Below are 24,129 nucleotides of genomic sequence, written 5' to 3'. Positions count from 1 at the left end.
AGCTCCTTGCCAGAGGGTTTTGTTAAGGCCACGACTTGAACAGAATTCAAAAAAGAGCTAGATAGATCCATGGAGGTTGGGTCCATCAGTGCTTATTAGCCAGGATGGGTAGGGATGGTGTCTCTAGCCTCTGTGTGAGACTGCAAATGGGTGACAGGGGAGGGATCACGTGATGATTAGGCCTTGGCCACTGTGCGCAGACAGGACACTGGGCCAGATGGACCTTTGGTCTGACCCCGTCTGTCCGCTCTTCTGTCTTATGATTTAAGGACAGTCACGTCGTATATTTCAGTGACATTGACAGTTTGTAGATTAATGATTACGAGGCTTTCGCTTTTTGAATCTCAGTGGCTACTGTCGTTAATTATTGTCAGACCCAACCTCTGTTGCCTGATACCTCCCTTAATTTCCTACAACTTTGAAAAGTTACAGACAGATAAATGGTTTTAAAATGCTTACAAATAAATAATCAATTTTGTCCACCAAATTCATTAAAAAAAATAAAATTCTGCCAAGCCTCGTTTTAAATCGCACCGGTGCAATTTATGCGGGTAGGACAAGGCCTCCCTAAACCACTTCCTAACCAGCTTGCGTGAAACTAACGCTGGTTTAAATCGCTATCAGCCCTTAGGCACAGCTTTTTGTATCTGCTTAACTAAATCCATTTGAAAACACCCCTTCAGTTAAGTCAACCCAGCCTGGCATGTTGACAAGCCTTAAAACTCCCAACTGAATTGTTTATAGGTTTTAATTAGAGAAGCGTCTATCTAATTATCATGATTTAGGCTGCACCCTGAAAAGCGGACACAGAAATGGCAGGATGGCATCCCTGGTTTGCCGTCTCCTGGAGTCTTTCAGCTCAAACATATTTTACAGGAGAAATATGTGGTGTTTCCTAGCTGCCATCTTGGACTCTAAGTTTTGATTATTGCGAGGACTGCTGCCAAATGGCTATGAATAATGCATCCCACTAGTTTGTGTGACCACAACCTATCAGCCTGCTTCCTGGCCTTCCGACACTTGTTAGTTTCAGCCACCTGTTTGGGCTGGTCTTTTGCAAAGCAAGCTCGCTGGGGTGGAGGCAAAAATCATAGCAATGGCATCACTCCGTTATTAGCGGGGCATAGTAGAATTGTCAGTGATAACGCAGAAAAGTCAGACGTGTCCAAGAAATATTTCTGTTCTGTGTTTGGGGAAAAGTCAGGTGAGAGGGGCCTGGCATGGGAGGGCAAGGAATACTTTCCATCCAACCGTGTCTAAGGAGGATGAGAGTCATCATCCTGCTGGAAAGGAGTAACACGTGGGGTTCCGCAGGGGTCTGGTTTGGGACTAGTTCTGTTCAGTATCTTCATCAACGATTTAGACATCGGCATAGAAAGGACGCTGATTAAGTTTGCAGATGATCCCAAGCTGGGAGGGGTTGCGACTAATCTGGAGGATAAGGTAATAATTCAAAATGACCTGGACAAATTGGAGAAATGGTCTGAGGTAAACAGGATGAAGTTTAATAAAGACAAATATAAAGTGCTCCACTTAGGAAGGAACAATCAGTTTCACACCAACAGAATGGGAAGTGACTGTCTGGGAAGGAGAACGGCAGAAAGGGATCTAGGGGTCATAGTGGACCACAAGCTAAATATGAGTCAGCAGTGTGATGCTGTTGCAAAGAAAGCAAACATGATTCTGGGCTGCATTAACAGGTGTGTTCTGAGCAAGACACAAGAAGTCATTCTTCCACTCTACTGTGCACTGGTTAGGCCTCAGCTGGAGTATTATATTCAGTTCTGGGCACCGCATTTCAAGAAAGATGTGGAGAAATTGGAGAAGGTCCAGAGAAGAGCAATGAGAATAATTAAAGGTCTAGAGAACACGACCTATGAGGGAAGACTAAAGGAATTGGGTTTGTTTAGTTTAGAAAAGAGAAGATTGAGAGGGGACATGATAGCAGTTTTCAAGTATCTAAAAGGGTGTCACAAGGAGGAGGGAGAAAACTTGTTGATCTTGGCCTCTGGGGATAGAACAAGAAGCAAGGGGCTTAAACTGCAGCCAGGGAGGTTTAGGTTGGACATTAGGAAAAAGTTCCTGACTGTCAGGGTGGTGAGACACTGGAATAAATTGCCCAGGGAGGTTGTGGAATCCCCATCTCTGGAGATATTTAAGAGCAGGTTAGATAAATGTCTGTCAGGGATGGTCTAGACGGTATTTGGTCCTGCCGTGGGGGCAGGGGACTGGACTCGATGCCTCTTGAGGTCCGTTCCAGTCCTAGTGTTCTCTGATTCTATCAGCTACTGAAATCAGCCTTTTTAAATCCACAGGCCCAGACAATGTGGATCTAAGCATTGTAAGAGAGCTGGCCCAGGAGAGCTCTGGGCAGCAGTCTGGATTTTTCAGTGAATCTTGGGACACTGCAGAAGTCCAGAGGGCTGGAAGAAAACAAACGCTGGCAGCGGCTGGAGGCACTGGGAGGCAGGAGGAGCAGCTCAGTGGGGCCACCAGCGGGTGGGGGGCGCTTGGCTGCCCGTGGGCACTCAGCACCCATTCACTTTGCCCCCTGGGGGGCTCCAGCCCCAGAGCACCCACAAAGTCAGTGCCTGTGCCCACCCCACACAACCCCCACACCTGGCTGGGGATGGCTTAGAGTCTGGGTTCCACTTCCCTGGGCCTGGCACCCCATCTGCCTTGTGCTGCTGACACAGGCTGAGCCATGTGCGCTGCTGGTCCTCCACGCCCTCCCCCCGCCCAGTCTCCCTATGTCCACCGGGGGGGGGGGGAGATGTTCTCCCACAATTCACTGGGAGAGAACCATGGATCAAGCCAGCTCGCTGCAGCACCACGACCCCTGGGCTGTGCCCCCAGGACGGCCAGCGACACGCCCCAGAGCGCAGCTCCAGGGGAAGCCAGTAACTCGGGAAGGGCCCTGACTAGGCTACTCCAGGGCTTTGACCTGGGCGCTGATCGCGGATGCTGTCTCCACAGGGCCGACATCCCGTGGGGACGGTGGGTCCCAGCACACAAGATGACCCCCGGGCCACCCCGTTTGCCAGAACAGGCCCTTTCCCAGGCCTGGTTGAAATGTTTCCTATTGCTGCCCCAACCCTTCACCCCAGGGAAGTGCAGGCCGAGGCGAGGTGCAAATGGCTATTGTAAGTGGGCCAGGACTTAGCTCCCCTGGGTAGGTGTTTGGAATATGCAAAGTGCTACCGACCTGCTAAGTGTTATTATTACGGCCAGGAAAGTGGCTGTGAAAATGCCAGCGTATTCCACATCCCTGCGCCTTCCGCTGGCCCAGGCGGTAGCCACGCTCCCCGGCAGGCTCCGGCCAAAACGGCCAGTTTGCCAGTCCAGCTCCAGCTAGAATAGCAGCGGGGCAGGTGGGACCGGAGGGGACTGGAGTAAAGGATGAGGCAGGCGTTTGCTGAGCGTACTGACCCAAGCCAGTCAAAGCCAAAGCTCTACGCTCCGTCTACACTAGCTGCAGTATCGTGGATGCAGCTTGGGGATGGGAGAAAGCCACTGCCGAGCGATGTGTCCCAGCAACCTAAGCCCCAGTGGGGACAGCGCTAAATCTGTGTGAGCGCTTCTCCCACCAACGTGGCCACTGCCAGGCACCGCCCGGAGCACGCCCTGCCACCAGGTTAGAGCGGTGACGCGAGAGCACCGACAGTGCTGTCCACGGGGTAGCCGTGGCCTTAAATCTACACACACAACTGGGTGACGGAGCAGCAAACCGGCAAAGGCAATCGAAGGTCGATAAATGCAGAGTAGTGCACATTGGAAACCATCGTCCCCGCTCCTCATACACGGGGGGGGGTCTACGTGAGCTGGGCCCACTCAGCAAGGCATCCCGCATAGTTCTTTGCAAACATTCACTCAGCGGAGCCGCTTTTCCGACTGCTAACGGGAACCATTAAGAAAGGGTTAAACAATCAAACAGAAAATCTCATAATGCCACTCTAGAAATCCACGGCCCCCCACACCTTGACACCACAGGCTGGTCACCCCAGCTCCAAAAAAACGCGCGGGCAGCAGGTTTCAACCACACACAAGGACATGCTTCCTCACACAGGGCCTGGCCAGCGATGTCGAGAAGGGCCGACGGGGTCACTGGGCTCAAAGAAGAATGGGATCCGCTCCTGGTGGATGCGGCCAGGAACGGTTATTAGCCAACTTAAAAACGAGGGGTCACCTTAGAGACGGACAAACACGTCTAGGAGCATGAGCTCTCGTGGGCAAAACCCACAGCCGCAGATGCGAGGATCGTGAGTGGTAAAAGGGTTATTTCTCAGCCTGGTTCTACCTCTGACTGCTAGAAGCTGGGAATGGGCCACGGGATGGATCGCCTGAGAATTGCCCTGTTCTGGTCCCTCCCTCTGGGCACCTGGCGCTGGCCGCTGTGGGCCGATAGGGCCTGGGCTGGACGGGCCATCGGTCTGACCCAGCCTGGCCGCTCTGATGTTCTTAACAACGGGAAACGACATTTCACAAACTCCGACACATTTGTAACCCCCTCCTGAAAACAGCGCCACAAGATTCCCTAAATCCGAGACCCCAGAGATTCACGGCACCCCAGATTTACTCCCGCTAGCGCCGTCAGAGCGGCAAACGCCCTGCACGCGGCAGCTGGGGGCCCTTCGGATGCACCGGTCACTCGTCGGTGTGCTTGTCGAGTCGGCTCCCACGGCAGCATCTCTGTGACCTACAGGGGGTCAGAGGCCCAAAGCGGCCAGCGGGGTAGGGAAATGCGTTACCCCAGCAGACCGAGTTTGGCCCTTGATCCTGCCGAATACGGAGCCCCCCAGCTCCAAGGCTGTTGCCTGGCAAACGGAGCCAGTTTGCTCTGGAACAGCCGAGAGGGACTTAGCATGGGACACCCCTGCTGAGCTGTTCTGAGTCCCCTTTCTTGGACAGGAGGGGGTTCGAAAGTGCAGCAGGGCCGGCAGCAAAGCCCCACGAGGAATTGCTCTCCAACAAACGAAATGTGTGTCATTAACGGGCCAGGGGGCTGGACAGGTCTTAGATGAAAGCGTTTCCTGGACTTCTCCTTCATTTGCATGGCATCAGAAGCTGTTCAGAAGGTGTGACTTTTCCCACAGGGAGCGCTCGGCTCCTTGGCACAATAAAGCCAGGACTTCACCCGAATTCATTAACGGAGGGGGAGGGGGAGGGGAGATGGCAAGAGGGAGGCTTGAAAGCAGAGCCCGGTGCAATAAAGGAAACAGCCTGCGCCCAGCTGGCCCAAACAGGCCCCTGTCTTTGGGGTGCGGTGCCACAGAGCCGCCAGGGACTAGGGCAGAGGCACAAGCGTGTGCCGCGTGATCTGCTTGGCAGAGACCTGGGAGAAGTTGGGAACAATCCGAGAGGGGCCTCCAGCGCTGGCTCAGAACTTGCCCCACAGATTTGGGGCCCAGTGTAGAGACTGGGGCCAGCACGGAGGTCTGGGTCCCAAAGCCAGGGGAGGTGAGAGGGGAATCTCTGCCGTGGGCTCACAAGACCCCGGGGGGAGGAAGCCTGGAGCCCGCAGGTGCTGCAGCCCACGGACGATACGGGAGCGGGAAGAAGGGCCATTCGGGGTGAAAGCTACAAGCCACGCAGGGATAAACGGGCCCCTGAGCAGCCGCGTTTCCAGGGGTGGAATAAACCGAGGGTGACTAAGAGCGGCCCCGAGCGCGGGGTAGATCCGCAGCCCTCTGGAGCGCTCGGAGCACCTGCAAACGGCCTCACGCCCCACAGCGCCATGTGGGTGAGGACAGCGCAGCAGCACGGGGCCCTCCAGCGCAGCCTGCCCCGGGAGGCAGCCTCCAGGAGCGCCAGGGACCTCACGGGCCCGCATGCTGCTGCACTGGTGCGCGGGGCGCCAGCAAAGCCACCGGCCCCCACCCCGCTTACGCCAGGTGAAGTCTGACTGGCCGGCAGAGTGGAGCGACATCCCTCTCCCCCAGCTCGTTCCGTGTCGCTCAGGGCCGACGTGGCCCCGGCCCCGCGGAACATCCAGGCCCCCGCGCACGACGACATCGCCACGGCGCCGCGTCCGGCCCCGAGCAGAAGACGCCTGCTCGCTCGTGTCAGCAGGGGCCCGGCGCAGCGCTCCCCCCGTGCGCCCCTTCAGTTCCGGGCAGGGCCGGGGAGGAGCATCCAACCAGCAGGCCAAATGGGGCTGGAACCCTGGCCACGGGTAACCCAAATACCTAGTGGGGGGGTTCCCTGTCCCACGGAGCGGCGCTGAGACCACGGCCAGTGAGAGATGACAAGGAGGCAGCGCTGCAGCGGGGGCTGGGAGCCAGCCGGCTTCATAGCGTAGCGCTAAGCTCCAGGGGTCCCAGGTTCAAATCCACCCAGGGGTGGTGCCGTATGCTGAGCAGTAGCAGAGCAGCCGGGCCAGCAGGATGGGTTGTCAGCTGCGTCTCAGCCCTGGCCTTCTCAGAGGCCCTACTTGCCTGCTTTTCACTCGTTTGCCGGGGAAGGTGAGGCACACGGACAAGCAGAACAGTACCAGAGGGGCGACTGTTTCCTGCCTGGCTTCTTCAGCCCCTCCTGGCTAGAAAGCACCAGCCGGCGCACAGCCTCCCTCCTTTGCACTCTCCCTGCTACCACCTCGTAATCACACCTGGCATCTGGCGTCTCGCCTCCCTAGGACCATCCCCATTTCACTGACGGGGAAACTGAGGAACTGGGCAGCGATGAGATTTGCCCGCAGTCACCCAGCAAGGCATTGTCAGAGCAGGGCTTAGCTCTCAAGATCACCTGGCTTATTACCTGGTGCTCAGACTATTAGTGCAGGACTCTAATGGAGGGGAGCTTTGCACCAGTGTAAATCCACATACACATAGTGCTCTAGCACTGTCGCTCTGTGAGGCACTGAAATCACATCCCCGTGCCTTGGTTTCCCTGCCAATGGCATCTCGTGAGCCAGGCGCTGCCGGTTCACTCACCCGTCCTAGCGATGGCGTCCTGGGAAGCCATGTGGCCCCAGCACGCCTGGGACAGAACTTCTCTGTGAAACAAACCCTCTTTGAGCCCACCCGGCACCAGGGTGCATCACACAGTGCCTGTCTGCCCCCCCAGCGGGGTGTGAGACCGGGGGCCTGAGCGCTCAAAGCAGGAACGGCCCCTGCCTGAGCCAAGCTCCAGACCCCATGACCTCACCCTCTTGGGCTTCCTGGCTTCACGGGTAGCAAAGTGCTACCAGCTCTGCCCCACTTTGCACAGGTGAAAATGACCCCACAAGGCAACGGCAGCTTGGGCCCAAGTGTCCTTTAGGGTCTCTCCCCTGTCCCTGCCTCAGGTCCATGACGGGAGGTTGTATGAGGGACTGTGGGCTCAGCCCTCCTCCCCAAGCAGTTTACTATTCAGGGTAGGGTTGGTTTTTCAGCCTGGGCCTGGGTTTTCATGTCTAGGAATGGCCTGTCTCCGCACCTCAGTTTTCCCATCTGCAAAATGGGCTCATGGGGGCACAAGAATTCAGTCTGTAGTCAAGGGCTCCTGGCTGTCCCCCAGGCAGACAGAACAGCTGGAGGCTGGTGTGAGAGCCATTCAAATGAGACAGCCAGTGAGGGCTGGGGGCTCAGGGGCGGGCATTGGGGACAGCTTACCAAGAGATGGCTGGGCCTCAGGCTCTGGTGTCTCTTCAACTCCAGTTGGGCTGCAGGTGCCCCAGGCTGAAGGGCTGGGAACCGTCCTTTCCGGGCACAGATGTGAGCCAGGCTCCACCCAGGTTGGGCTGCTGCGGAGCCGGTGCTAAGCAGGACAGAGCCAGGCATGGCCTGGGGCGGGCTCTGCTACCCGAGCACAGGCCAGGAGGTGCCGTCCGGCTGCCCTGCCACAATGTCAGCCCCCCACGTCCCAGCTGCTATGTGCTGCCTGCAGGGTCGGGTCGCTACTAGGTGATGCGGGCCGGCCGCGGGAGATGTGGGGCCCATCGCAGTAGCCGGTGGTTCAGTGGCCAGTCAGACCAGACACATACGACGGTCCTGGCTGGCCCTTGCGTCTATGAGTCTCGTTTACCCCCATCACTGTCTCTTCTGGGCTGCTCCTCAGCCGAGGAACACAAGCTACTGACTCAGCCCCTCTCGGCAGGATGGGGATGATCCTCACCCAACTACGGGGGCCCCACGAGGAGGCCTCCGGGCTCATCCAGCCTCTCCCTCCATAGGGGCCTGGCCCTTTTCTAACGTCCCCGGACAAGCCCCCAGGCATGTGGGCCAAGAGCAAAGCGCCACCCTCTCTGAGCGACGAGGGGCCGGGGTCATCGCCCGTCCTGAAGCCAGGCCTGCCTCCTGCCAAACCACCAGCTGCCATTTGAACCAGCGGGTTCTGCCATGGAGAGCCCGGCCCACAGCCCCAGTGACAAGTGTCTGCCCTCACTGGCCAAAAGTCCCCTCCAGACTCTCTTCCTCCTCCTCCTCGCCTGCGCTCCCTCAAGCACTGGGGCTGCCAGGTGTCCGGGACTGACCCGGACAGTCCGGTATTTTCGCCTCCTGTAAGGTAAAAAAATGCAGAAAATGTAAACTATCCGGGATTTTCTGATTTTTTCCCAGCCAGGAAGTGAAAATCCCAGGTGCGCAGGGGCACTGTCTGGCCCGGGGCAGGAAGACAGGATGGTGGACGGCCACCAGCAGCCTGTTAGGGCCAAAAAGCTGTTTGGGGTTTTTTTATTATTATTATTATTTTTTGCTTAACAGCTCTCGGGGTCCCTTTTTTTTCCCCTCAACAACTTTGGTCTCCCCCTTTTTTTCTCAATAGAACTTTTCCCCCTGTGGTTTTTCTTGGGGGGGCGAGGGGGAGTGTTCGGTATTTTCGGTTAAACCATCTGGCAACCCTGTCAAGCACCAGCATTCAGCGTCCCATAAAAACCTGTTTCTACTATTGCTCAGTGCAAGTAGACAGCATTCCAGCTCCGTGCTGGGTTCATCGGGCGTTTGGGGGCTCGCCTGGAAACCCAGCTACCATTTACAGCATCAGTTCTATGGGAAAATGCGTCCGAGTTCCAAACAACCGACTGACAAACCAACTTTTGGAACACAGGGAATTCCTTGGGCTCCAGAGCCAGGAACCAACACGCCCCACCAGACCCCGTCTCCGACCCACTGGAACTCAGCCGGGACTCGGCCTGCTGCAGAAGCAAAAGAGCCTTTTCCTCCCCACCAGCTCACCGGTCCTCGCTGACCTCGCTCCGGGGTTCGCTGTCTGCTTCACTGGGGAAAAGTCTCTTCACAGGGAAAAACCCCCAGGTGCCAAAGGGCTCTTTAATCCAGAAGAGCCAAGCAGAACAAGGACCAGCTGCTGGAGGCTAAAGCCAAGTTGCATGTTAGATCCCGAACGGGCAGGGCGAGCGAGCGTTTGAACAACCTGCCAAGGGAAGCGGCGGCTCCACCTCGCTTCAGCCTTCGAAGCAAGTCTGGCCGCCTCTCCAGAAGAGGCTTCAGCCACGATGAAACTTCATATCTGTGATCCACAGGATCCTAGAACCCTAGAACTGGCAGGGAGCTCGAGAGGCCATCGAGTCCAGTCCCCTGCCCCCACGGCAGCACCCAGCACCGTCTAGCCCATCCCTGGCAGGTGTCTGTCCAACCTGCTCTTAAATATCTCCAGGGATGGAGATTTGACATCCCCCCTGGGCAATTGATTCCAGGGTTTAACCCCCCTGACAGGTAGGAAGTTCTTCCCAATGTCCAACCTAAACCTTCCTGGCTGCAATTTAAGCCCATTGCTGCTTGTCCTGTCCTCAGAGGCCAAGGGGAACAATTTCCCCCCCTCCTCCCTGTGACACCCTTTTCGATGCTTGAAAACCGCTACCATGTCCCCTCTCAGCCTTCTCCTTTCCAAACTAAACAAGCCCAGTTCCTTCAGCCTCCCCTCACAGCTCATGTTCTCCAGCCCTTTCCTCATTCCTGTTGCTCTTCTCTGGACCTTCTCCAGTTTCTCCTCATGTTTCCTGAAATGCGGCGCCCAGAACTGGACACAACCGAGGCCTAATCAGCGCAGAGCGGAAGAATGATTCTCGTGTCTTGCTCTCAACTCTCCTGTTCATGCTGCCCAGAATTAGGTTTGCTCTTTGGCAACAGCGTCACACTGCTGACTCCTATGTAGCAGTGCGTCCTGCTGGCCCTAAAATCTGTGACCCGAAGTGGGAACTGAACTCTTCATATAATCAGCTCCCGACCGGGTACGCTGAGCCCTTGGGATTCCAGCCCTACCAAGCTGAACTCACTAGTCCTGCCATTTCCCTCAATTCCAGGCATGATTTCCCTCCCTATCCCGCCCCCGAACCCAGAAAACATACAGGCTGGTTCAGACTAATACCAATTTTAATGCACATTAAATAAATATTTCCATCATTTCATATTCAATTTGTACACAGCCACAAGAAATCCCCCAGGAAATAAACAAACAACCCACAGGATCGGCTGAAAAGCCACCCTAGGTTCTGGCTGCCATCCAGTGTCTGAGATCTTCCTCCCCATTCACAACCATCTTCCTGGACCCCTTTGCGGAGACCTCAAGGCAGGGATTTGGAGCCAGGAGGACTGGTCATTTTCCCTGTCGATCCTCCATCAATATATGAGGGAACTTGACGCAATGAAATGGGACACTGAAAACAATTTCAGCTTTGTGCGGCTGGTCTAGAACCTGAAAAATCTGGCCTGAGAATGGAACATTTAAAAAAAAAATCAGCCAGGAACTGCGAACATTTTGGGGAGTTTGGGAAATTTTTTTAAAACCAAAAATGTTTTCAGTTGCCAACAACTGGGGGAAAAAAATCAGTTTTCAATGAAGAGGCCAAATCGTTCCTGGGGACGAACCCCTCCGAACCCCTCCGTTCCTGGAGACGTACCCCTCCGAACCCCTCCGTTCCTGGGGACGAACCCCTCCGAACCCCTCCGTTCCTGGGGACGAACCCCTCCGAACCCCTCCGTTCCTGGAGACGAACCCCTCCGTTCCTGGAGACGTACCCCTCCGAACCCCTCCGTTCCTGGGGACGAACCCCTCCGAACCCCTCCGAACCCCTCCGTTCCTGGGGACGAACCCCTCCGTTCCCCAGCCCTCTCCGGTTCTGGTCCCTTTTATTAACAGAGGATCCTCTCTATTCAGGGTCTTGTCTAGGAACATCCGCTCTGGCTGCCTTCAGAAAGATGAGGTGCGGGGAAAGAGGCAATGTTTTGGGATCAAAACAGCATCAAATCGCCCCTTGCCCAGCCAGAGAAATAGATTGATCGTGGAAAGAAAGAGGCAACCCAATTACCACCAGAAACCCAACAGGCCTCTGAAGAAAGCTGGGAAAAGAAGCCAGGAGTCATGGCTCCTAGTCTTCAGATCCTGCCTTTGTATTTCCCTTTCCCCACCTTTTCAAATAAGCCTCCATCCCTTTAGTAGAAGTCGTACTTGGTCCCAGATTGGGGTGGCCTTTTGTTGTGGTTGCTTGCTTGAAAACAAGGTTTTGCCCCCTTACCCTAGAGCTACAAAAATAAAACACAACCCCGAACGGACTAGGATGAGTCTAAGTGAAGGGCCTTTCCCCATTCACGAGTCTTTGAACGTTTCGCTTTCCGCGCTGGAGTACAAAAATAGAGCCTCTTTGCTTTTCGTGTAAAAACAAAACCAAACAAGAATTATAAACAACTAGATCGGGTCATTTTTTTCCTCCCTTTTTTTCCTTCTCTTTTTTAATAACCGTATAAAAAAAAGTCTCTAGTCAGAGTCCAGCCCATGGCTACGTAGAGGACAAGGGGGCGGGGCCTGGGAGGCAGGGGGCGGGGCAGGTCAAGGGCCCCGCAGGCGGCTGGAGTTTCGAGTCCTTTTACTCCTGCGGTTGAAGGGGTAGTTGAGGAACTCAAAGCGTCTGTGGGGCTCGGTGGTCTGGTGGCCCTTGGGAAGCCGCTTCATGAAGTGCACCTCGCGCTGGTGCTGCCGCGTCTTGGAGCCCTTGCGGGGCCGGCCCTTGCGGGTGAAGGCCATGTACCAGCCCTCGTACTTGGCGTTCTGCAGCGCCGTGTAGTTGTTCTCCAGCACGATCTCGGTGAAGACGCAGTCCTTGCCTTTGCCGTTGCTCTGCAGGGGAAGGAGCGGGGAGAGAGAGACTCAGCAATGGTTGGACTTTGCCGGCACCGGCCCCAGCCACCCCCAGGACCCAGAATCATGAGACTGGCTTCAAAATAAAAAAGAGGGGAGCTTTAGATAATAATGCAGGAGTGTCCTACGCCCGTCGGGGCTCCTTGTCCCAGCTTGTCGGGTCTCCACAGGCACCAGGGAGAGGCACGAAAAAGTCCCTCTTCAACCGTGAAGACTGGGATTCTCCCATAATCCACCTGTCCTGGGTGGCTCTGTGCCAAACGGCAGCATCATGCAGCTCACAAAGGAGTCACGATTTGGCAATGCTGTGGTTTGGGATTTGCCCTTCCCCTCCTGCAGCCACAGAACCTAGAGACACGGCCAGGCACTCAAAGGGCAGGCAGCCTGCAGGTATTTCCTGCATCCAGCGAGGCCAGAAACACCCCCGGACATGAGAGCCAGCGTCCTCACTCTGCCCTCTTATGTCCCGTTCCCACCCTCGTTCCTTCCTCCAGCTCTGCCCTCGGAAGCAGAACAAGCGACGGCGAGGAACGAACTGCTGTGCCCAGGCTCCTGGCGCTTCCCAACTCGGAGCAGATGCAACTGACTAATTGGCGTTGCAAATACCTGTTCTTAGAGCCGTTTCCCCACCCGGGAAACTGAGGCACCGAGAGATCAGCTGATCTGGCAGAGCTGGAACTAGAACCCAGGCGTCCCCTCTCCTTTCCTGCTGGACGGCGCTCTCGCCCTGAGGAACCTCCAGCACTGACTTTGCACTTGGTCTTTTCCTGCCAGGAAACCCCAACAGGAGACTGGCTCACGTGAGGTTTCCAAGCCCTTGAGGGTCCAGGCAGCGCTGGCCAAGCAGCCACGCCTGGTGGGTGTTCTCGTCCTGGGCCCTTTCTGGAGACACCCCCCATCCCCATCGCTCAGCTCCACCCTTTCGTCCTTTATCCTCTCCTTCGACTGGCTCAAATGGCACCACACGGCCACTTAGCCAATAACTGAGGACGCACTTCCCCGTCCCCAGGGGGCACCCAGACTCCCAGGGGAGCAGGGCTGGACTTGGACACACCCCGGAGGAGAGCGACAGACGGGACAGGGAGCTGTGTTGCTCCGGGACAGCCCCGTGCCAGAGGCTGCAGGCCAGGGTACAGGAGCGCGTTTTCCAGGAGCAATAATCCCTCGCTGTGAAACGCCCCCCGCCCCCAGGGGGTCTCATCACCGGGGACGTGGAAGCAGCTTGGTCACAGGAGACGGGGCTGAGCCCCCCCACGGCATCTAAATCCCAAATCTGCAGGGGGGCCCTCGGGTCTGGACTCCGACATGAACCCCTGAAGCTGGAGGGGGTTTGGATTCCAATCCAGACCTCACGCTTCAGAGCGAGACCCAACTGCTGGATAGCACAGACATTTACACCCGGGCTCGGCTACACCCGCACGAACAGCCCCCTGGGGCCACAGCGCTGCTCACTAATGCAACAGCCGGACCCAGTCACGAGGAGCACCATATCGTCCATCCCCCCCCCACGCATGAGCCCAGCGACCACCGGCAGCTGGGCAGGCAGAGGGAGGCAGAGACACAAAACGGATGGATGTGGAAAACCTGGCTGGGATGAAATGGGCTTCGCGATCCGGGTCAGCCCTGTGGCAAACCAAGTACCCTGCACCGGATCTGCTCCGGTTTGGGAAACCAGATTCAAGGGCTGCACAGTCGAGACCGGAAAGTAGCAACAGAGGTGCAAAGGCCACGGCCAAGCCTTTAAAACCGGGAGAGTCCCCAGACCTGAGCTAGCCCGTGGACAGCAAGGACTCCCCCACGGGCCCCCAGATCGTTATACGGGGCCACGCCACATGCCGACACCACCAGTCCCAGCATGCATTGCAGCCAGGCCTCTCAACCCAGCCATGCTGGGACCTGGCGTCTCCTCAGTGGCTCCTTCTGATGCCCGGGCAGTGCGGGAACCTGGGCATGGTTGGAGCACTCCTCCGGCAAGAGGCCGTCTGGCCCCTTTCTGGGGGCCCTCTGCCCCAGGGCGAGCCCGGGCGCCGTGAGGCCCAAGGCGGCTGCACGCAGCAAGCAGTGAAATCCGGCACCCAAGCACATGGCAGGGTCCAGGCACTTGGTTACGCAGCCAGATCACCCGGAAAGGGATGGCCGGGGAGGAGGGGAAGAGAGGCAGGCCGGGCACGTCTGGCACCAGAGCCGGGGGCGGGAGGAAAGGCAATAGGGCAGCGTCCCTGGAAGGGGGGCGGAGAAACAGGTGCACTAGCCCTTCTGGGGACCAATGGCCGGGGCAGGGAGCAGGGCAGAGGTGCAGCTGGGCACGTGTGTCGCACACGCACACGCACACGCACACGCACACGCCCGTCTTCCACGCAGCTGAGGAGCCTGTGGCCGGCCGAGCGCCTGGCCCAGTGAGCACTGAGACACGCGGCCCCTTTCCAAGCTGACATCAGCAACTGGGAACCGCGCCGCCGCCCATCCCCTCCCAGCGACCCTGGGGCTGCGCCGGCGAGCGGAGAGGAGGAGCTGCCTCCTTGGCCATAGAGCCAGTGGAACCTCCTGCCACTAGAATTTCTACACACTAGGCCCAGCATCCCTAGTGCTGAGATTCGTGCCTGTGCAGAATGAACTCTGTTGCCCCGGAGCCAGCGCCTTCATCTCCCACAGCCCTGTCCCCGCCCCGCTGGTACCCACACCTCACTGAGCACCCCAGGAGCACCCTCGGCTTCGGCTTCCCCTCACACCTGGGCTAGAGCAGCAGAGACCAGCTAGGAAAATCCCCTGCTGGAGTCCACAGACTGCAACAGCACCGGCTGATTTGCACCCGCCGCTGGGTTTAAGACCATCAGAACGGCCAGGCGCTCTGATCACCAAAGGCCCATCCAGCCCAGGGGCCTGTCGGCCCGCAGTGGCCAAGGCCAGGAGCCCCGGAGAGTGACCAGAACCGGAAACCATCCAGCGATCCCTCCCGTCGCCCATTCCCAGCCTGACACACAGAGGCCGGGACACCCAGCCTGGCTAACAGCGATCCAAGGACCTGTCCTCCATGAACGTACCAGCTCTTTTTAGAACCCTGTTAAAGTCCTGGCCTTGCAATAAAGGGGCAGGAAACTCCAGAGAGAGGGACGAGGACGTACCGGGCCCTGGAGGTGGGAGCCAAAGGAAGGCCAGTCTACCCATGCAAAAGGGGGCGGGTGGCCGGTTTTTCCGGCTCCACTCGCTGATTGGGGGACTCTGGGGTGAGAGTGCAGGGAGCAGTTACCGCCGCAGCTCTGTGCATTGCCCGACCCCCCGCGGCCTCGCTCGGACGAACGCCCGGGCAGGAGAGTGCCAGCCCGTCCCGGCCGCGCGGGGCCGTTCTCCCTCCCACCTCTCTGAAGAGCGGCTCCTCCCGGCCCCAGGGAAAGACACGTTGGGAGCTCGGGGGCAGCACGACGAAGGGTGGGGCCGGCCCCACGGAGCAGCCGAGCACGGTGCCAGTCCTGGGACAGCGGAGCAGCCCAGCTGTGCGTGAGCAGAGCGGTAGCCCGCAGCCCCCCCTGCCTGCCTCGCCAGCCCCATCGCCTCCCGGACCACCCTGCCCCAGACCACCCCTCCCTCTTTCCACCCCCGCCCCTCTCACCTTGCCAATCAGCTTCCCCTTCTTGTTCATGCAGATGTAGAACCCAGTCTCGGCCCCTTTGATGCGCACGCGGCTCCCGAACGTGTCCGTCTCCACAATGAGCTTGGCTGGAGGGAAGGAGAAATACCAGGTGAGAGCGACGGGGGCCGGCAGGCACCCCCCCACATGGAGGGAATGCACCGATCCCTGGCCCCCAGCCCACCGGCACCATGCCTGACCGAGCACCCCATGACCACGTCGGGTTCCCGTTACGGCTGATCACCGGGGGGCCGAAAGGCACGCATGGGGCCGGGGGAGCCGCCTCACTGCCAGGCTTGCAGGAAGGCTGGCCTAGTGGTTAGGGCGCTGTTTGGGACCAAGGAGATCAGATTCCCTGGGTGACCGTGGGCCAAGCCCTCAGTGGCTCTGTGCCTCAGTTTCCCTTCTGTAAGAAGAGGATTACGGCACTTCTGTGCTTCACAGTAAGATCCTGCGACTCGGAGCACCGGGGCCGCATCAGGCCCACCGAGACGGATTGGGTGCTGATGGGCCGGGGAGGGACACAGACCGGAGATCCGAATCCAAGCCGGGGGAGGGAAGGAAGGAAGAGCTGCTTAATCCGCCTTGCGTACGCCCCCCCAGTGCAGTGCAGGCCCCCACTCAGCACCCCAGGCCGGGCTTTCTCCGAGGTGACTGTGGCTGGCCGGGGAGACGCCGAGGGGCCCGGCTATCCCGCTGACGTGTGTCACCTTTGTGCAAGGTGGGGGGGTATTGATCCGGGCTCCGTGGTTTAATGGAGCCATTGATCGGCGGCCAAAGGAGCGATGCGAATCGCTGATCAATGGCGCACCTATAAATAGCCCTGTCACCATCCCGTCCCTGCCTCCACCACGGAGCGCAGCCGCCCGGAGCCCCCCCCCCCCCCCCCGATTTGAACCTTGTAGATGCTGCCGGCAGAGATCTGCTCTCAAACCCGCCCCCCCCCACCTGATCGGGTCTCCCCCTCCTGCAAGTCACCCCAGGGCAGAGCTGCTCCCCAGGGAGAGGGGAGGAGTTAGGCCTTGTCACTGACATGGATCGGGACCAGCCCCAGCCCCCCCCCCCCAGCAGCCCAGAAGCCCCCCAGCACAGCCCGTCGGGGAAGCTGGCAGGATCGGGCCCTGAGGACGTGGGCGCAATCTGGACAGCGGGCGAACAGAGCTTCCCCCCCAGGGCTGCTGCTGGAACGCGCTTCGGGGCCTGATCCGGAGGGTGCTGGGCGGGAGCTCTGCATCGTGCACACCCTGACCAGGCTTGCCTTGCCACGGCGCGTGGGAGCGAGATCCAGCCACTCGGCACAACGGATCTCCCGCCCCAGCTTCACCCCACGGCTCCCCGAGCACCTGCCCGTACTGCTCCACTGAGCGGGAGGAATGAAGCAACCACCCCCCTTCCCCCCGGAGTAGAAACCAGGCCCCCTTGCAGAACTGCTCTCGTCTTGGCCTCGTGCTGCTGGCTGTCCAATAGCGCCCGTGCTCCACCCCAGAGCCAGCCGCACTGCCCATCACCTCGCTCACCCCGGCTCTGCCGCCGGGAACAGCCCTGCTGGGGCTCCGGGGCCCGTGGGGAGGCAGGTGCTGGATCAACGGGAGGGGCTGGGGCTTTTTAAAGAGGCAACGAAACCCCTTCTAGAGACCACAGAGGAGAAACGTGCCGAGGACCCGACTGGCACCTCCTGGGGAGGAACCCGGCAGCGCCTCGCACTGGGCGCCAGGGGAATTCCTGCCACCGATGCACCCAGGGCACGGAAGCCGGGAGAAAGGATGGGTCTCCGGCCCGTGCCCGAGGGCAGCCGGGCTCAGCAACGTTACTGAGCATGCTCAGGGCAAACCGAGCGGCAAATCTTGGGGGGGACACGTGACCCCATGTGCCCCCTCCCACATCAACGTTCCCTCTACTTTGTTCCATCCACATGCAGAATAAGTTTTGTTCTGTGCACCAAGACGTGTGGATGTGCACCACAATGGGAACACCTGCTGCCGGCTGGGGACGCTCTGCTCATTGGTTGGGCGGCACTTGAGTCTTTCCTGGATGGCCGCCCATGCTCCCCGCTTACAGGGAACACTGCCCCCCGTCCCCTCCCCCCTCCCTCTCACCTCTCCGGGCTAGCTTGCGTAGGCACGCTGCCCGTCAGGCCAGGCCTTGCCTTCAGGACCCTACGCTGCTCAGGCAGCACAGGCCTGCCCAGCATGCTGCCCGGCTCTCCGGCTGCCACCACGAAAGCCCTTTGAAAAGCCTCCCCGGTAGCCAGACCCCCGTGCGAGAGGGGCTTCCACGTGCAAGGAGGCCCCAGCTGGGGAGCACAGGTCAGCTCGAGCGCCGCAAGGCCCCCGGGTGAGCGAACACGTCTCCGAGACCCCTCCCGGTGCCAGCGCAGCCTCCCAGCCCCCGACGGTCCGGACTGGACCAGCACCCTGCTGTGGGGCTCTGGCATTCAAAGCCCACTGCTGCCATACGCGCCCTGACTGGGTCCCTCCCCCGGCTGCACTTTGAACTGATGGGCTGAAATGAGCGACAGGCCGATCCCCCCCCCATCTCCTCTCCTTGGACCGGCACCTCCCAGAACGCGCCGGCACCATCCAAACGTCTCCAAACGCACAACGGGAGCCGAGGCCCTGCCATGGGGACCCCCCCCCCCCCCGCGATCTGCCCCTGGGGGGACCCGGGAGCGGAATTGATCGGAGAGGCAGTAAAAGGTTTAAAGAGCATTGATTTTCTTTCCCTTTGCCGATCGATTGACAGATCAGGGGTGGGGGAGGGAGTGGGGGGCAACCCCACAGCTCTAAAGATGCACATCTCTTTCCTTTCCACCGTCCCCCCTGATTTATAGCCCTGTTGGTCACTTTTGCTTCCCCGCACCAGCCTGGCCAGGGAGCGGCTCGGAAGCTGGGCAGCTGCTCACGCCGAGGGCCCTGTAAGAACTCGGCTCCCGAGAAACAATAGAGGCACAAAAGAAAAGACAAATTCCCGGCTGGTCCCAGGGCTGTACGCTGGAGCTGGGCAATTTGCACCCTCCAGAACCAAATCCCCAGCCCCCAAAGGTGCCGCCCGAATAAATCCTATAGAACTTGGAGTCTTTCGAGATGGTGGTGGATCCCCCAGAAACAAGTCCCAAGTCACTTGGCCTGCAGACATTTTAATCCAGATTAAAGCCACTCGGTGCTGGGTTTTGCCAAAGACGCCGCTCCGAGAGGACGAGGCGGCTTTATGATCCATCCCGCTTGCCCGTAATTAAAAAGTCGGTCAAATATTGACAATTAAGACAGATACCTAAGAGCAGTGCACGACATTAAATCGGCAGTAAAAACATCACGGTGGGGAAAGCGGTCAGTTTCAGAAATAAATCAACCCTTTGATTCCCATCCGAAAAACATAATCCAAAACGCTTACATTTTTAAATGTTTCTTAAAGGAGCCTTTTAAATAATAGTTGTTGGGGTTGATTTTTTTTTTTTAAAAAAAAAAGCTTAACATATTCCACTCTATTCTTCCACTTAAGTGACAGATTTATCCCAGTAAAATTATGTTTCATGCTAAAACTTTGAAGGGAAAGTGGCTACGTAAATGCAGAAAAAATGCAGTGAGACACACTTGATCCCCTAACTGGACTGCGAAGAGGAGAAAATATTCAGGAAATGTTAAAAAAGGTGAAAGTCAGAAGAGTTTTAATAGCTCTTCCAGACATGGGGGTCTCTCTAGAGATTCATATAGAACAATCCTGAACCTCTATTTTAACATTTACAGACTTGCAACTCTTTTAAAACTTTACATCTGAAAAACTGCTTGTTCTTTTTCTGTTTTAGATCATTCTTTTTTTTTCTTAGCTCTTCAAATACTTAACCTTTTTCTTATTACTTTTTAATAGAGTTTTTCAAGCCGCCACTAGGCATTCCCTCTTGCTGGCTTTGTTTTACTTGGTCATTATTTAAATGTGCTAGAGGGGCTCTTCTTCCAAAATATAGCTCTGTCTATATATATATATAAAAACAAGAAGAGATTTGTGTGTGTGTGTTTCCTGGGAAATAATCTAATACTCTTTCAAGCGGGAGCTGCTTTTATGCCAGGGATATTTCATTCGAAAGGTTAACCCAGAGCAAGATGTGAAATCCACACTTTGCTTTAACGACGAACGTTCATCATAAAATTTGCAGCCAAACCAAAATATATAGATTTTCCGCTAATCTCTCTGAGCAAGAAAGGGAAATTGCAGCTAATACCAAAGACAAACCGTCAGGATTCTAATGGGCAGCACGTCTAAATACGTACACACTGCCACTGAATTTGCCGGGACCCGGCCTGGCCCGTCATCGCTGCGTCCCACGTGGACTTTGAGAGCACCAAAGGGCTGCAACAATTCAGTGGCCGCCGCGCAGCTAAGCCCCCGACCTCCTGTGTGCGTTTGGCCATTCGATTGTGTCATTAACACGCAATGATCAAAGTATTTAGCCTCTCACACCTCACCGGCCTGCTCCGGCCCCCGCACCCTTTCCCCGGGGGAGAGGGGAGCTGAGGGAGGGGTCTCCGATGGGTGCCCTCTGCAGGGGGAATCCTTCCCTGGACTCCTGTCCAGTTCCACAGCCTCCTCGGCAGTATCTCCCCTGCCCTCCCTGCCGCCTGGCTAGCCCGGGGCACAGGGAAGGGCCATCTCCCATTCCGGAGTTAGTTCTAATTTGTTCCCCCGTCCGACAAACCCTAACTCCGGTTTGGTTCTTTCCAAGGGAATATTTACAGCCACATCTGTCCTGCAGCAGTCGGCAGGCCCCCAGCGCAGGTGTAAAGACCCCCTCACGGCACCTAGTCCTGCTGCAGTGTCACCTGGAACACGCCTCCGTCCTGAGCTCGGAAGCGGAGTCTTCTTACAAGCCTTGACCCCCGGCCTCCCCTCTGCCAGGCCCCACACCCCAAATAATCCCAGTGATTTCTGGCTAACGAACAGGGCAGGACCCGTCCACTACTACACGGCACTGGTAACGCTCCCCCCGCCTGTCCCGCCACGTGTCCTTACCATGAGCGTCTCCGTCCTCTGCCATGGCATTGATTTTCTTGTTCTCCAGAACTTGCACATGCTTCCCGCTGGTCCGGCTGTACAGCTGGTAGGTGCGGACGAGCCGTCGGCTGAGCTGATCCGTCACCAGGCTCTGCTCCCTCACATGCTGTGTAAAATTAGGTGGGGACTGAACAGTTACCTTTAGGAAATTAAAAAATATACAACACACCATTATAATCTCTGCTCCTCCGAGGGGCCACGGGGGCGGCGTGGCGCTCGCCAGCCTCCAGCGGGGGGGTTACGCGGCAGCGAGTTTCTACGGTGCAGAGCCAGGGCCGCCACGGGCTTTCCAAACGCCAAGTGCTGCCCGAACACGAGCCAGCGGCCAGAAGGGAATCACAGGCTCCGGAGAGGAGCAGGCGATTCTAGTTTGGCAGGGCAGCCTCCGAGCGCAGCTTTCGATGCAGGGCCGTTCCGTGGACTGGAGAGGAGTTACTTGGTCCACGCTGGGGCGTACGGGGCATGGGCCCCGAGGAGCAAACTCTTCTCATCTACACTGTCAGCGAGCCACTGCATCTAGGGGAGTCTCTCCGGATTTCCTCCAAAGCGACCACAGCATCTGTGCCGCTAAATGCTACGGGTCCAGACGTCTTCCCTGGGCAGAGTGGCTCTCACATCACGTCCCCGAGTCCTAAGCTGTCCCCAAACCCAGTGCCCGTCGATGTAGGCAAGATCGTTCCCGTTGGTTTGTAACAACCGCTTTCCCCTCCGGCCCTTTGCTCTTTTTTTCCCTGCGCTCTCCAGCAGCCCCTCTTGACTTTTGAGTCCCCTTCCAGGGAAAAGTCACAGATCAAGGCTGAGCCTGCAACTGCACCAAGGGGACTGTGTCCGCGCCCAGAATCGCCAAGGGCGCAGAAAGCAAACGTGGCCACAAATCGCCCCCCGCCGGGCCCCGGCCCTCGGGAGCAGCCACTGGCTTTTCCTTCTAGTAGTTACGAACGGCTCCGTTTACACGGAGCCCGGTTAGCGCTTTCCTACTGGCTGCCCCGCTCCCAGCCCCACACGTTCCAGCGCACAGGGACCCATTCACACCGGACCCGGAACTGACCCGGTTCTCAACAGACCCCTCCTGCCATGGACTTTTGTTCCTGGGGAAAACCTAAATCTGCTTTTCCTCTGCCCATCAAGTCTGCCCAGAATTCCCCGGCCCTGGTCTCAAATCCCTCTTTTAAGTCTGGAAGGGGGAGCTTGCCTCTGACATTTATAAAGACGTATTCTGAGCAAATGTTGAGAAGCCAGCTCTTCTGAGCAGCGCCCGGCCCCCGCGCCCCACCTCCATGTCAAACATGAAGGATATCTCCCTGCTATAAGACTGGCCACTGCTTCCCCAGAGCGGTGGTTATATAGAGATCTCCCCTTGACAATTTAATCTCTCCCTGTCTGTGTGTGTGCTGCCTATGGACGGGCTTTGGATAATATCTCCGGGTTCTCTTGCCAGCTCTGATGAGGGTACCATGTGGAGCAGGGAATTGCCTGCCATATGGCTATTTGTTTTCCATCTGATACTCCAAAATATTGCAACTATGTTTGAACACAACTCCTTCTCCCCGGCTGGCTCCCTGCCCTTTGCTTTCCAGCCCCTTTCGCGCCGGAATCCTTCGTTTCCCGAGCCTCCACACTTGTCTTTTTGAAACAAACCCTCCCACCTGCGCTCTCTTGAGCGTGCACACCCGGACTTTGCAACAGGAGGGACGGCCGCCCCCCAATGTGGGTTTTGCCCAGCGTCTGGCAGGACGGCGGCTGGGCTACTGAATACACCTGCCCCCCTTTTCGAGCTTAGGGATGCTAACGGCTGGCACCGTGGGCTGGGCCAAGTCAGATCCGGTTCTTGGTTTACAAAGCAAAAAAATGGTCCTTTTCTGTCCATGTGGGCATGTGGATAAGTGGTGCCCAGCGGTGAAGCCCCCACAGGGCTACTTGCCAGTAAAATAGCCAAACCATTTCTCTGCCTAGCCTTTTGGCTCTGCTTTGCTTCGCCTTTCTGCAGCCTGCAGGATCTTTCCCTCCAGACCTTCCCCCTTCGGATGATAGACCCAGGCTCTAGGGAAAAACTAACTTTTCTGTCTGCCTCATGGCCCATGGGGCAGCCCTCAGGGCCTGCTCTCCCCAAACCTCCCCTTCGGCCAGGCTCTCCGTTGGGCTAGGGAGCAGATCCACTGGGAACCAGAGGTTCGAAGCCACCCCAAAAAACAAAGCGAGAAGAATGAGGCCACGTACCTGAGCTTGTAAGCAGAGAACAAACAAGTGCAATAACCTAGGAGGGGAGAGAGAAGAGGTGTGAAGCGATCGCTTTGAAATGGAGCCGAAATACCCGTGGCGAAGCCAGGGAGGGGGCTGCGCCGGGCCGATCCAGCCGAGGTTACTTACAAGTAGCTCGCTACCGAGGAGGAGGAGGGCTCCATGCCGGGGCCGAGCGGTTCGCCAGAGCTGGCGCTTTGGCAAAGGGGGGCGCTCGGTGCCGGGGGGCCAGCACGGTCCGTCTCCTGGCGTCGCACCAAAAAACTGTCCAGATTCCGCGGCCGGGGGCGCGTCCTGCCCCAGCCGAGAGGCAGAGGCGGCTGCTCAGTGCGGGGGCCCCGGCCGGAGCGCTCGCAGGCTGCGGGACGGGCGAGCTGGCGGCGGGGCAGAGGCACGAAATCTTCCCGTGCGCCCGGGCGCAGGTCCGGGAGCGCAGGCTCCGCGCGGCCAGCGGGGAGGGGCGCTGGGCGCAGGTGGCGGGGCCGGGGCGCGCCCCCTTCCTCTGTCCTGGGCGATCCGTGGGGTCCCGGCGCGGGTCCCGGGGCTCGCCCCGTCCGGGCGCCCCGCGTGGCGGCCAGCCGCGGCGCCGGGTGGCGAGCAGGGGCCGGGCGCAGGCGACGCTTTACAGGGGCCGGGCGCGGGGCGCACGGGGGCGCGGGGCGCAGGAGCCCATCCGAGGCGTGCGGCTCTGGGCGCTCCCGGCGCGGAGTGCGGCTGCTCCCTCCTCTCGCTGCGCTCTGCAGCCCCGGCCCCAGCCCCGCGCCTGCCGGCCTGTGCAGCGCAGGGCACCGCTCCGCGCCCGGCCAGGGAGGAGGGGCGGGCTGGGAGCTGCGGCTGCCAGGGCAGGAGGCGGTTAAAAGGGGTGGGGTGGGCGGGGGGGCTGCGAGGTATAAGAGGGTGCGGGGACGCGGGGCTGGCGGGGCAGAGCCGCGGCCAGGGGGTGCGGAGTGTGCGCCAAGCAGCCGCGGGGCGCCGGGGAGAGTGGGGGCTGAGTCCGCACGAGTCCCCCGGGGTGCAGGGCAGGGCTACCCCCTGCAGCGGGGGTACGGCCGAGTATGGTATCCAGGGAACAGGCAGAGCTACCCCCTGCAGAGGGGGGGACAGCCCGGTACCCCACCCAGGGAACAGGCACAGCTACCCCCTGCAGAGGGGGG

At 58.4% G+C, this 24,129-nt stretch overlaps 1 protein-coding gene across 2 annotated transcripts; it reads right to left on the bottom strand.

The window, feature by feature from the left end:
- Positions 1-10,286: 10,286 nt before the first annotated feature.
- Positions 10,287-23,794, bottom strand: FGF8 (fibroblast growth factor 8). Of its 2 annotated transcripts, none has more exons than XM_025188998.2 (5): positions 23,105-23,794; positions 22,955-22,991; positions 20,696-20,876; positions 15,674-15,780; positions 10,287-12,045 (listed from the first exon to the last, which is right to left on the bottom strand). In XM_025188998.2, exons 1-5 carry the CDS (start codon positions 23,137-23,139, stop codon positions 11,758-11,760), a joined length of 648 nt encoding a protein of 215 aa, XP_025044783.2. In that variant the 5' UTR covers positions 23,140-23,794; the 3' UTR covers positions 10,287-11,757. The 2 variants fall into 2 exon arrangements, with proteins under 2 accessions (XP_025044783.2, XP_025044784.2); XM_025188999.2 differs by having other exon boundaries at positions 20,696-20,843.
- Between the last annotated feature and the right edge of the window lie 335 nt (positions 23,795-24,129).

The sequence above is a fragment of the Pelodiscus sinensis genome, chromosome 8 (genome assembly GCF_049634645.1).
Source record: "Pelodiscus sinensis isolate JC-2024 chromosome 8, ASM4963464v1, whole genome shotgun sequence".
Classification (NCBI taxonomy): Eukaryota; Metazoa; Chordata; order Testudines; family Trionychidae; genus Pelodiscus; species Pelodiscus sinensis.
This window is presented reverse-complemented; position numbering and strand designations above follow the sequence as displayed.